Here is a 13,957-nt window from a genome sequence, read left to right on the forward strand (position 1 = left end):
GCAGCCGTCGTCAGCAGTGTACCAGCATCGCCACAAAAATTTGAGACAATAAGGCTCACCACTGCAGCCGACGGTAACTTGCAGACAATACTGGACTACATTCGGTCTGGGTGGCCGGAATATGTAGGAAATGTCCCTATCGCCATCAGAGACTATTATCCAGTTAAAAGTGAACTGTCAGAGTACGATGGGATCATCACAAGGGGCAGTCGCATACTAATCCCTTCCACTTTAAGAACTGACATCTTGGATCGGATCCATGATGGACATCAAGGTCTGACTAAATGCAGAGAGCGGGCCAATACATCTGTGTGGTGGCCTGGCATCTCTACAGACATCAAAAACAAAGTTGAATCCTGTCAAACTTGTCGCGAGATGAAGCACGCGCAGCGGAAGGAGCCCCTCATTTCAACCCTTCTACCTGACAGACCCTGGCAGAGACTTGCTATTGACCTGTGTGATTACAACAAGCACACTTACCTGGTCGTGTCAGATTACTTCTCCAGGTTTATCGAGATACTTCACATGCCTACAACTACTGCTTCACAGGTAGTGTTACAGCTAAAGACACTTTTCGCCCGCTATGGCTGTCCGGACGAGGTTGTTTCGGACAACGGGCCTCAGTTTGCCTGTGCGGAGTTTCAGGACTTTGCTCGCAACTTTGACTTCCAACACATCACCTCAAGCCCGCACAATCCTCAGGCCAACGGACATGCAGAAAGGGGTGTACAGATCGCAAAGAGAATTTTGGCACAGAAAGATCCATTACTCGCCCTCATGTGTTATCGTTCCACCCCGTGTGCCACCACAGGTGTGAGCCCAGCCGAGTTACTCATGGGTAGAAGGATTAAGTCAACACTTCCGACACTTGAGACAAACCTTCGACCTCAATGGCCGGATCTCCAATCAGTCAGGAGTAAAGATGCAAAGGAGAAGCAGAAACAGGCCTTCTACTTCAACCAGCGTCATGGTTCAAGACCCCTGCCGCCTCTGAAACCGGGTGATTCTGTCCTCACCAAGCTGGATCATCAGAATGTTTGGGGAACACCTGCTGTTGTCACTGGTGACAGCACTACCCCTAGATCTTATGACATCGTTACGGACCAGGGGGCGACTCTGAGACGCAACCGTCGTCACCTGCTCCGCGTGCCGGCGTCTTCTGGAACTGCACAGTGTCCTCTGTTGCAGCAGTCACAGCATGAAGCTGCTATCCAACAAGCCGAGCCTGCTGTCGCTATGAACACTCAGATGACCGTTTCCACTGCTTGCCCTTCACCGATGCAAGATGGACAGTTGTACACAAGGTCTGGCAGGTTGAGCAGACCCGTGAATAGACTTAATCTGTAAGGGTGTACGACGAACGCTGCCCTTCACAGATCAAAAAAAAAAAAAAAGGAAATGTTCAAAATATGTGAATCTAATACATGTAAGAATGTATGCATTACACTGTTCATATAGCGTTTTAGAGAAAAAAAAAGGTTAATGCCCGAGTTGCATATTTTGATAAATATGTTTATTTGTTACTAAAAAAAAAAAGAAGACTAGTTATAAAAAGGGGAGATGTCATATAAGGACTGATATGCACTGTACTTTACGACAGTAGCTGCAAAACTTACGCTGTGCCGTAAATGAGAACTGCCTTGTTACCCTGGCAACTCGCGCTGGTTACTTGTGGTGACTCCCGCCTGCTACGCTATGTGCTAAGCCAGCAGTAAAGCTATGTCCTAAAACACAAAAGCTGAGTGGACATTCAATTACTTTACAGTAGGAGCTTCAGCAGAAATCAACTGGACTTCTCTTGAAGGTTGCTGAAGACGTTTCACATCTCATCCAAGAGGTTTCTTCATGTCTGACTGATGGGGAGCTCCAGAATATATAGTCACTCCAGGTCCCACGGCTAATTTTCTATTAACAACCAGGACTCACATGTCTCAAGGTGTGAATAGTTATGAAACTAGATGGTCCACCAACGATGATGGCACTCATGGTTGTGAAGCTAAAGGTTTACACAACCATGGTTATGAATTTGCCATGTCAGGAGTGACTCCAGATGTAAATGATGTCAAAGCTTTCTGGGGAGAGACCTTATCACTGCGTTATAGGTGTTGATAAGTGGTGTTGCTCCTCTGTTTAGAGATGGCTGTTCCGATTTGACATAGATGACTTCCTTTACTTCTCTCTCAAACCATCTGTCCTCTCTACTCAAAATGTGTACACTGCTGTCTTCAAATGAATGGCCATTATCCTTCACATGCAGATAGACTGCTGAGTCTTGTCCTGAGTGCTGAGCCATGTGCTTGTGAAGCTGTTATTTTGTCTTTTTTTATTTAGTCTTCTGTTATTTAGTCTTCCCTATGTACAAGCATTCTTCGCTGTATTGGACTGTACATACAGCGTTGCTCCACTTGTGTGCGAATGTTTTATCCTTGAGGTGAACCAGTCTAGAACTGATTCCCCTTGATAAGAGGTGAAACATCTTCAAGAACATACCATTATTTTAATTTTTACATTTCAATTTTTTTATTCCTTAAACATATCATTTCCAAAAAAGATTAATCCTGCCAAGCCTGCTGGAAGTGTGCTCCAAAGAAAATCAAATTGTGTCATGAATTAAAAGGCTCATCAGGCTTGTCTGATGTCTGTCAAGTTTTAATGCCAACTATTTCTTTATTCAAATCAATCAAATGCCATAAATCCAAGGCTGCTCTTAAAACAGGCCAAGTGAGCCACAGAAAACAATTATAGGTAAATGTTGCATGATTTTAAATAAACAGCATAGCTTCCGGTAAAGAATGAAACAGACACATGGTTGAGGCACTTACCAGAAACAGTTAACTCTGTCCTGAGAATAGTCGAACTGGACTGCAGAGCAGGCTCTCAGATCAAGAGTTCGAATGGGCTCCTCACACTGCAACAGGCAAATACAGCTGATTACTTGTGCTCACTACAAAGTGAAATGCTCTTGTTGACTATGTGGTTCAAAAAAAGGCAGCAAAAATTAATATGCTTGCCCCAGCTACATACTTAAAAAGTGAAATTGTGAAAGGCAAACTTCCCAGAATGTCCCGAACCTGAAAAGACTCACCATTTTGTCTCTGAAGTATTTAAGTTCATTTCTGTTGAGTGTGAACCACCTCTGTTTCCAGCTCTGTCAAAAGGTGTAAAAGTTAATGTATTTTTAATATCACCTCAAGTTATTTGAAACACTGAACCAAACATTTCTAAATGAGTCCTGCTATGAGATTTACAACTGAAAACAGATTTCCTGATAAAAGCTGATTTGGGTTCAAACAAAGAGATGCTCTTACCTTCACAACTGCTCCCTGCTTCACTAGATAGCCTTCCTTTGTGCCCAGCTGAAAAGACAGACTTGATTTGAGTGGAAAAATAATTCGTTATCTTAATTACCGTACTTTCCAGACTATAAGAAACTACTTTTTCACACACCTTATACAACCATGCGGCTAATGTATAGATTTTTACGGGTGAGCTTTATGTCGTCAATACATTTAGCCTCGTCACTTCGCACCAATAAAATTACCCAGCAGGTCATAGTGGACCAATGAAACTGTTGGAATTAAATCAGATGCACTCACACCAAATTCTTCAAATGGGTCATTTTGCGCTTCATGCAAACACCCTCATCACGGAAAACACATGAAGAAATGCATATGATGCAGCTTTTAAGCTAAAGGCAATCAATCTTCCTGTTGAAGAAGGAAATAGAGCTGCTGCACGTAGGCTTGGCATTAATGAATTGATGGTGAGAGGTTTTTAATCAGTAAACATCACACTCTGGGCTTGCCACCTCACCGCCCCTTAAAACTGTGCCTTAGACTTCCTGCCTCCCCTTCCAGGCAGTTGTCTTTCCAACTTGTTCAATCCTGAACAGGAATCCATGGAGGATTACAACAAAAACTCACTGGCCATCGGTATTATCTGTTCCTCCTCCTCTGAGATAACTGCTAGCTTTGTTTTTGTTTTCAAAATGCATTACTGAGAATTTTTTTTGGTCATTTTTGCAGTAATTTAAATAGCAGACCCAGAGAAAAGATGCCATGGTTCATTTGATAGAAAAAAAATGTCATCCCATTGAAACGTGAAATTGCACAGCACAATGACACTTCAAACAACTTATAATAATTTCCTATGTGTGCTTTTACTTGTTTGTTAATGATTTCCAAAGCCCCAGAAATTCTGTTTAGAATGATAAAGATTCGTAGTGATAATTTGGTGCAATAAAATCTATTTTCAAATATACAAGATGACCTGTTTTCACACAGTGATTCATCAAAGCATGTAAACCATCTATTTAATATTGTGTGGGTCACCATCATGCCGCCAAAATAGTTCTGAACCATAGGGAAATGGACCTGGGAACACTGGGTGCGTCCATTGGTTGCACTGGGATACTGACAGTACATCCTTTCAGTTTTGATAAGGTGGAAAAAAGTCAATATTTGTTTTTCATATCTATCTGGTCTGGTGATAAGGATAAGGAAATGTCATTCAAAATTATGCCAAGCATCTCTGGAGTTTAGTACAGCTTTGGTCAAATTTGGCTTCTCATCTGACCAAACTTGGGAATGTTTGACAGGTGGATTGATAGGTGGACACAAAGCAGCCCAAGATCCAATCATGCAGCAAGCAAGCATGCTCACAACAATACTACTAATAAAAAAAATGGATTGAAATGTTTTACTTGTCTTTTGGTTTATTAACATCTTTCATAACGAAGAACTTTGATACCTGCTTGACCAGCATGAGAGCATGAGCCTGAAAGTGAGTGAAATGCAGGGTTGCCTGCCAACTCCCATGTCAAAAGCATGAGAGTTGGCAAGCCAGTATTGTTGGCGGAAGAAAAGCTCTTCATTTTCTTCAGATAGAGAACTGCTCTAATTCCTATGCACAACGCTTCAACATATGGAGAAATTCAGAGTTTGACAGGCCTACTAAGTCTGGTTTGGATTGCTAACCTATGATTGGACAGTTGCTGTTCAGTGATTTCAGAGTTTAACAAACAATCATTGTAACTGATATAACTAACATCTTCATTACTTGTAGAAATAATGGCCAAACTATAGAGAGAATATTCACCATGTAATCCAGAATTATCTTTTAAGTCTAGCTTGCAAAGAAAATTGATTATGAACCATGGTCTAGGTTATTTTGGTGTCATCACATCACAGATGTATTCTGATATATTTTGACACTAGCTGTTTACAGGCGTGTGCACTAAGTGTCATACCGATGGTGCGTTTGCCACCAGATCATTTTCCGTGCGGCCTGTCTGTATGGCTGTGTGAACTCGCACAGACTCATAAATGGATGGCTCTTCCACACACAAAGGGTATGGGCTCTTCAGCACAATGAGGGTTCCTGGTTCAGAGACAGAAAAGAGGTTACATGCCTGATTAGATGACATTACAGCAGAAAAGACAACATCCATCAACACACACACATACACATACATTTTGGTTGTGTTTAAAATTGGAAAACGTGCAGGGGGAGACATCACAACAATGCTGGGGTGTGGTTCAAAGTTTCAGCTGGGTAATCTGAATGTGTGCAGCATCCAAACAAAAAAGTATGGAGTTTTAAACAATCATGTATCATGTACTTAGGCACTGTTGCTGACCATCAGATTGTATGGATTTCTGCTAATTAACCCAAAAACATGCTTAGCTACCTAAGATACCTAAGACTTGTGTCTGAGATATATTTTTTGTTTGTGAAATGATATTGTGCAGTTGCAGTACAAAGTAGTTGGCAAATCCTGCCATCATCCATGGAGGACAAAAAAAAAGAAAAATAAAGTAAAAAAAAAAAAAGAAATCCCTAAGCGTTATTCTTTTTTCTTCAGAGCCCACTTCAAGCCAATTTCTGAGTGACACTGATATAGAAGTGGTTAATGGTTTCCACTTCTAATACAGTGACATGTTGCTTTCACTATAGAATTATGTTCCTGCTCTTAGATGGTGCGTTGCTTGTATTCTACCAAAACACATGCATGGCAATTCTTACATGGCAATCAGACTGCCAGATCAGTATGCAAATAATTTATAGACCCCTCTGTTGATTTACATTAGATTTGGCTGCATTGACCTGGATGTCTGAAATTATGTAACAATCTGACATTTCAAAAGCGTGTAATCACTGATCAATATACCAAGCAAGCAAATCAGCTTTCATTTCTGAACTGGAACCTTCAGCATTTAAAGCAGCCTGTAAATACTGGAAAATACATTGTGGATTTTAATTCGGTTGCCACTCAAAACTGTGTCTGTCTTGACAACTTGCAGATTTTGTCTAACAGTAAACAGAAGGAGAACAACAAAGAGGCGTTTGAGTGAGTTTGATAAAGCTGCTGAACAACTGTTCCATGCAATTCTTAGGCTGGACTATTGTAATTCCCTATTATCAGGATGTCCCAAAAACATTCTTAAAAATCTTCAGCTAATCCACAATTCTGCAGCCAGAGTTCTAACTGGTTTCAGCAAGATATATCATATTTCTCTCATGTTAGCGACTCTTCATTGTCTCCCTGCAAAATCCAGAACAGAATGTAAAATCCTTCCTCTTAAATACAAAGCTCTTTAATGACCATATGTGCCATATTGTTTTAACAGAGCGCTTTGCTTCCAGTCTGCAGTTTTTCTTGTAGTTTATGTCACTAACTTTGTGTCTTCTCTCTACTGTAGTTTATCTTCTTGTTTTTTTGCCGTGTTTTTTTTTAATATATCTCTGCAAGTATCTTTGGATCTGGAGCAACACATCTCTGATCTGCAGTTTGTGGCCTCGCCAGCTTCCACAGTGTTTATTTTCTCTATCTGTTAACCTTCATTTCCCCAAATCATATGAGCACATCTATATTAAATGAATGCTTGAATGAGTGTGTATGTACACACATCTGTGTGCATATGAAAGATAAAAAAGAGCATGTGCAGATATACACAGCTGTGCATAACGACCACTAGCCAAAAAGGTCCCCGTCAAAGATAGAGACAAACCTACACCCTTACATAAGAGGCTGTATGCTGGGCTCTGAGAACGGGTGAACTGGATGTCTCCTCCATAAACACAGATGGCGTATCAGAGGTGCTGCTGTTCTGTTAACTATTTTTGCTAGCATGTTGCTCACACTATGCCTTCTGTGTAAACATGGTGTCAAAAACACAGGATTCTGAAGCAAAAATTTGCACATCTTTTGATATCTCATACATATATCATAACAAAGAAAGAAAAAAACAAACAAACATATTACTTTATAAGCTGGTAACATGCAGTTGCCAGTAAAGTTCAAGTTCTACATACCTGTGTCACTGCCCAACAGGGGCTGGTTAGCAAAGTGGTTGACAAAATCTTGAAGGGTTGCAAACTCATTAAACCCAAATGCATAACCGTTGTCTCTGCGTGTCACCTGAAAATGCTTTACTGAATCCTTTGCCCTATGTGTCAAATGAAAAACAAACATTTAAAGTTGCACTTTTAAAGTCTGTAGAAATACAGTAAACTTTTCACATTTGTGCATGTTCTTTTTTATTCTTCAAAGTGAGCTGAATGACAGTCTTGAGATTTAGCTTAAAATGTGTTTCTTATCTTGGAAATGGTCAGTGTAAATGTCATAACAGACGGTTCTCCTGCAACAAACGGCAAAGACTGTTTCTTCAGAACTTTCCACTGTGGCTGGTGTACAACGCAAACAAATAAAAATGATCACACAATTTGGGTGTCTAATACATGAGATATGGAAAACGAGCATACCAATCCAAGTGCCAGTGATCCACTGTTTCTGGTGTTACCACTGTTAAACTAATCAAACCTATTGAGACTGACCTCACTGACAGGGCAAAGCAGTCAGGTCCCTCATTACTGTTTCTCAGGAGGTAACTACCATCTGTGCCATTGGACAAGAGAAGGGCTTCTGCAGCATGGCGGGACAGGTTGCCATGGTACCACCTTCAACAAATAATAATATAAGCTGAGAAGAATCATTTCACATGTTTAAAAACAGTTCACTTAATATACATACATACATTTATGATGAGAAACCTTCACATTCTAACATATTAGTTATACATGTTTTGCTTTTCAGGTCAGATATTGGTACAATATTGTGCATGGCATGACTATTTCCCCCAAGAGGCATTTCAGTCTCTGTGTGGCGGTGTCATAGCCTCGCCACGCTAGACCCATGTTTCTGAAGGCACAAGGGTCTAGGAACGCTCGACAGGGAGGGAGGCGGGCTAAAAGGTTGTCTATCAAATCCCTCTGCAGCAAATGTGGAGGGTATACAACCAATCAGCGCAACGAATAGGCTCCTAGAGCGCCGGAAATCAGAGGATGCGGTAGTTCGGTGAAGCCTTATTTATACAGTCAATGGGTGAAGCTCAAGTATATTACAGACATGTTAACAGAAAGATTATTCAGAGTCGGTGCTAATGGAGTTCAACGACTGTTGTCGTTTTTGTTGTCGACCCTGGCAGAGAATTAAATTAGCTGCCGTGGGTTGTCTAGCGCAGCTAGGCTAGTTGTTTCCGGTTGTTTCTGTCAGAATCGGCGCGCCTCTGTCATCACTTAGTTACGCCCGCCTTCTGACTCTACACTTCATGGTGATTTGTCCGGCCAGTTTTAGGAGCATCCAGCCTCGAGCCTTATGGAGGGTAACTAGACCCACCCTGGCAGAGAATTAAATTCATTGCCATGGGTTGTCTAGCGCGGCTAGGCTAGCGGTGTCAGACTGTAGATTGAATTGGGGGTCACGGGGTGGTTTGAGACTGGGATAAAGAACACTATAGTTCAAGAGTAACAAACACAATATTCAAAAAGTATTTATCATATTTTTAGTCAGGTACAGATTTATCTGTTCACCTTTTATAGCAGAAACAGTCTGAAGCCCGAACAAAACCAGGACTTCAAACTGGAGTGTATCAATGTGTCTACTGTTTCTGAAGGTTTAAAGTTATCACACGGTATAAGACAGTTATGTTGCCACAACTTCAACTCTAACTTCAGTCAGTGGTACAGTGTGACCACACCTTCCGTTAATTCCTATTTAGGAGTAGCTGAGAGAACCAGCAGCTTCTGTGTTCAACCTTCTAGTTTCAGAGAGTGACAAACCAGATTGTTGCAATTAAGACACCTTGTGGGAAAACAGGTGAATTTAGATTAGAGGTCACAATGGGACAAGAAATTGTTCATCACAGTTACTTTAAGATTTGGAGTGACTTGTCTTGATGTAAAGCTTTTTCTTCTTTTCTTACTGCATTTATTTAAACATTAAATAGTTACAACAAGACCATAGAATTTCATGAATCCAATTTAAAAATACAGATTGTTTAAAATAGTCAATATAGTGTTGACCTCTTGGTGTATACTGGTAACAGCATAGTGTCTCAACACAGCTAACAATGCGAGTTTATATTACTGGTTATGATGCCTTATACACCAATCAGGCATAACATTATGACCACTTGCCTAACATTGTGTTGGTCCCTTTATGCTGTTAAAACTCCTCTGACCCAGCGGGGCATGGTCACAGAACCTCTGACCTCTGAGGATGTCCTGGGGCACCGGGATGGTGGCAGTGAATTCTGTGGGTCCTGTGAGTTGCAAGGTGGGACCTACTATCCTACTAGTGTGTGCTGCTGCTGCTCAATAAGATCCCAACACTGTGTGTGATAACTTTGTTTGCCAAAAAACATTCAGTGGTTGTATGAGGCCAGATTCCTGCTCACTAATAGTTTGTTGTGTCTGTGGTCTAATACGTAGCAGCTTTTAAAAAATAAGTCCTCTGCTTCTTCATTGTTTTAGTGAAGGGAGACAAATTCACATCTTAAACATACCTGTCAAGAATGGGATTAGAAAATAACCACACAGAACACTGTTCCCATACTTCTCACATGTAAACAAAGGTATTCACAGAATATCTAAAATCAACACTATACAACTCCTTGAAGTATCAGAGCATCAATGATTGGATATCTAGTTCCAGAGCAACTACTGACCTCTCAGGACCTGAAGTAAAACTTTGCCCTCCTACCTTATCACGAGCCATTTACAACTGCCACACAGTTATACCTGCTACCCCAGGGCTTCTTCTACAATTCTACTACTGCTTTAAAATGTTGTTCTCACTTCTGTCAGTCACCAAGTCACAGAACAGCCCTGGAAGGGGCTTCAAGCAATTAGCCTATACTAACACTGTAAAATACACCTGATGGTAATTATGAATTGCTGCTAACTTGTGTAACATTGTCTTAACTGTGCCTGTCACTCCTTCTCTCCTCTTGTGTCTGTTCTGCTCTGCGTCTGTTGAACAGTTCAGTGTGAGACCAGATCAAACCTGTGGGGTGGGATGCTAACGGTACTACTACTTTTTATCGATACTGCTTATCAGTCCAGTACTTTAACGGTAATCTTAATGGCATTTTTTAATTTTTTTTTTTTTTATTAAAGAGAAACAAATCAAACACATTAAGACAGAATAAAGGTCGCTTTATTTTATTTGAATGTTTGAATTTATATAATTATTAAAACTAATTAAAAATGCAACAACTAAGATGTTAACAAAGGTAAAGGTACACTTTTGGAACTTATGTTTGACTTGAAATTTAACACTGTTTTCCAATGCTGATTTGATGTAATATGAACAGGTCACATGATCACTGCTTAGTTCAGGGTCACACATGTGGACTGTATGTCAGGTGCAGTACGGCTACAGAGGGAAATACTATCATTGCTACAGAGGGAAGGACATGGCCAATAAAATCTAACTATTCTGCATGTTCTGAGAGGCGCACATGGTGATGTGACTTGTAAGATTTGTTTGTTTCATATCTGTTGCTATCATCTGTAGAAGTGCTCTGTTTGGACAGTTTGGTACAGTGTCGTTGCAAGCTAGCATATGGGACTCGCCCAACGACAGGAAGCTAGTTTGAAAGACTTTTGGAATCTGTCTAATTAGAGACACATTTGTGAAACTTTGTATATATTTGACATGTTTGTATGTTTTTATTTTCATAGGTTTCACAGTGTTGACTGACTGGAGAGAAAAATAAACGTTAAAAGACATCTGTATGATGCGTAGCCTTCTATACATCAGACCGGAGTAGTTACGGCCGAGTTCAGTCATCCACTCGCTGCCAATCCATAGACGGTCACACAGACTGAACCCCGGATTCCCAGAGCCTGCCTGCCCCCTTTAGTTTAGTTCTCCTTGTTTCGTGAGTCCCCCATTTGGTTGGTCTAGTTTCAGTTCATTCTTATCTGATTGCCTTAGCTCCTATTACATTTGTTAGTGAGTGTTGTTCCTTACCTTTTTGTAATTTTGCTGTTTTCTGTACTAAGTTTGGTTAGTCCCAGGTTAGTTTACCCCCTCCTCTGTTATCCAACCTCAGTTTCTGTCTCCCCACTTAGTGATATTATTCTTAGTGGTGGGACATGATGGTCTCTGCATGCATGGTCCTCACTGTGAAGCATGGAGGAGGAGGTGTGATGGTGTTGGGGTGCTTTGCTGGTGACACAGTTGGAGATTTACTCAAAATTGGAGGCACACAGAACCAGCATGGATACCACAGCATCCTGCAGCGACATGTCATGCCATCTGGTTTGCTTTTAGTTGTATCATCATTTATTTTTCAACAGGACAATGACCACAAACACACCTCCAGGCTGAGTAAGGACTATTTGACCAAGAAGGAGAGTGATGGAGTGCTGCATCAGATGAGCTGACCTCCACAGTCACCTGACCTAAACCCAATCCAGATGGTTTGGAATGAGATGGACCACAGAGTGAAGGCAAAAGGGTCAAAAAGTGCTCAGCATCTCTGGGAACTCCTTCAAGACTGTTGGAAAACCATTTCCGACGACGACCTCATGAAGCTCATCGAGAGAATGCTAAGAGTGTGCAAAGCAGTGATCAAAGCAAAGGGTTTCCTTTTTGGAAGAATCTAAAAGATAAAAAATGTTTTGACTTATTTCAAGCTTTTTTGTTAATTGCATAATTCCATATGTGTTTATTCATAGTTTTGATGCCTTCAGTGAGAATCTACAATGTAAATAGTCATGAAAATAAGGAAAACTATTAAATGAGAATATGTGTCCAAACTTTTGACTGGTAGTGTATTAGTTAAATGTCAGCGCATTGTGCTTATGAAACCTTGTTCATTCTTCACCTTTGACCATAAATTTATTGCAGGATTTTCCTTGCCAGTATTGTTAGTGTCCACAAGTAGTTGTTTGCTGCTATATTAATAATGTCCAAAATCTTGTATACAGCACTTTTAATGGAAGTATTATTTGCTGACATCAGAAGGGTAGTTTGTCTTTCATCCTCTCATTGAGTTTTGAATAATGACTCTCATGAGAGTGTGGCGGGGCTCTGTGCACCTGGTGAAGAGAGCGTGCAGACGGACATCCTGCCATCTGTTTCTAAACATGTGCAGTCAATACAATTTTTTTGTGGGCTTTCATTTCAGCTTTGGCTGCAGCAACTGTATTACTTTTAGATTGTATTACATTTTTTAAGTCCCTGGTTCAGGATTCTATTTTTTTTTTTGAGAGAGAGAGAGAGAGAGAGAGAGAGAGAGAGAGAGAGAGAGAGAGAGAGAGAGAGAGAGAGAGAGAGAGATATGAGGCTCTAGACCTGTCCATGTTTGTGATTGGTGATTTTTTTGTTATTTTTAAAATTTAATTTATCTTTTTAACCAAAGGATTACAGTACAAGGCAATTTTTCAACAGCAGAGCAGTGGCAGAGGAGAGTAATATGGCAAAATATCAGGAAAAATAGGAGAGTTATGAGACCTAGCTCTCAATACTGAGGGGAACGTATCCCCCTCCCCACCACCATCAACTGAAATCTACACCTACATACCTAAGTTGGCAGAACATGAGGCACATTTCAACTAAGAAATAACATTACAAATTTCATAAACTTCACAGCTGAGCTATTTTATTGGATTGGCGCTGACAGACGTTGGACTTGCATACATAGTTCCATAAACACAGAAGCAGCTTATCGTTCCTTCTGACCAGGAACTTGGCTGTTTGACATCTAGTAACAAATCATTTCATTGAACTTTCAACAAATTGAATATCTTTTTTTCCCCCAGTGAAGCTACATGAAGTAAATTTCAAACAGCAAAACTTTATTGTAGTTCCTTCCTCAAAACCGTGTAATCCAAAGCAAAGGAAGCAACTGGAAACGTGATCAGAATTTGTCACTTAGCTTCAAGCCACTTGGAGCTTTTAGTATCAGTTTAGGAAGGACTGGTTCTCTAAACTGTGCTCTAAACAGCGTCTGTGTTTGTGAAGAAATACTTAGCATCGCAATTTTGGTACAGTATATATTGGGGACTCTACAGTTTGATATTTTTTGACAGGTAAAAGGCAAGAGAAAGCCACAACACAGTAGAAATAAACGGTCTTACCCCAAAGTCTCCAGCTCGTCGCTCACGTACTCAACAGACGCACCGCTGGAGAAACTCATCCCTCCACCTGTGTTCAGTCACCTCAGTGGTGTTGGGATCATCCAAACATCAACAGCTACAAAGAGAAGTGAAAGCTGGTGGCTTCAATCACACACGCCTAAGAGGAAATAAGTGTCGTTTTGCCAGCCCATTCTTCAGAACATGGAGGAGCTGAAGCACACTGCTGGCTCATTCAGCCTCCTCCACTCTGCTCTCTGCTGGAGGGATGCAGCGGGCAGACGATCTGAAAATGCATGAAGTGGTTTGGGATAAAGGGACAGCGAGCAGGAGGTAGAACAAAGCCAACTGAAATGATAGGTTATTTGTACCAATATACTACATCCAATGAGTCAGACTGTGAGGAAATAAGTTCTGAGACTGATCAGAGGACAGAAATTAACTCATGAAGAGAAACAGCTCCTAAAAGCCATGAAGGTGGACTGTAACCTTACTTTCATAAGGCTGTTCTGAGGTCTGCTATCACCTA

The 13,957-nt window shown here is 40.8% G+C and overlaps 1 protein-coding gene across 1 annotated transcript in view; it reads right to left on the reverse strand.

Annotated features, from left to right (window-relative positions):
* The window catches only part of dapp1 (dual adaptor of phosphotyrosine and 3-phosphoinositides), a 31,331-nt gene extending 17,650 nt beyond the window's left edge, over positions 1-13,681 (reverse strand). The window contains exons 1-7 of the mRNA XM_022209590.2: positions 13,432-13,681; positions 7,837-7,959; positions 7,315-7,448; positions 5,249-5,379; positions 3,309-3,356; positions 3,086-3,148; positions 2,823-2,908 (exon numbers count right to left, since the gene is read on the reverse strand). Coding sequence (XP_022065282.1) covers positions 2,823-2,908; positions 3,086-3,148; positions 3,309-3,356; positions 5,249-5,379; positions 7,315-7,448; positions 7,837-7,959; positions 13,432-13,490 — 644 coding nt within the window. The 5' untranslated portion in view covers positions 13,491-13,681. The remainder of the gene's footprint in view (positions 1-2,822; positions 2,909-3,085; positions 3,149-3,308; positions 3,357-5,248; positions 5,380-7,314; positions 7,449-7,836; positions 7,960-13,431) is intronic.
* Positions 13,682-13,957: the final 276 nt, after the last annotated feature.

This window comes from Acanthochromis polyacanthus, chromosome 1 (genome assembly GCF_021347895.1).
Source record: "Acanthochromis polyacanthus isolate Apoly-LR-REF ecotype Palm Island chromosome 1, KAUST_Apoly_ChrSc, whole genome shotgun sequence".
Lineage (NCBI taxonomy): Eukaryota > Metazoa > Chordata > Actinopteri > Pomacentridae > Acanthochromis > Acanthochromis polyacanthus.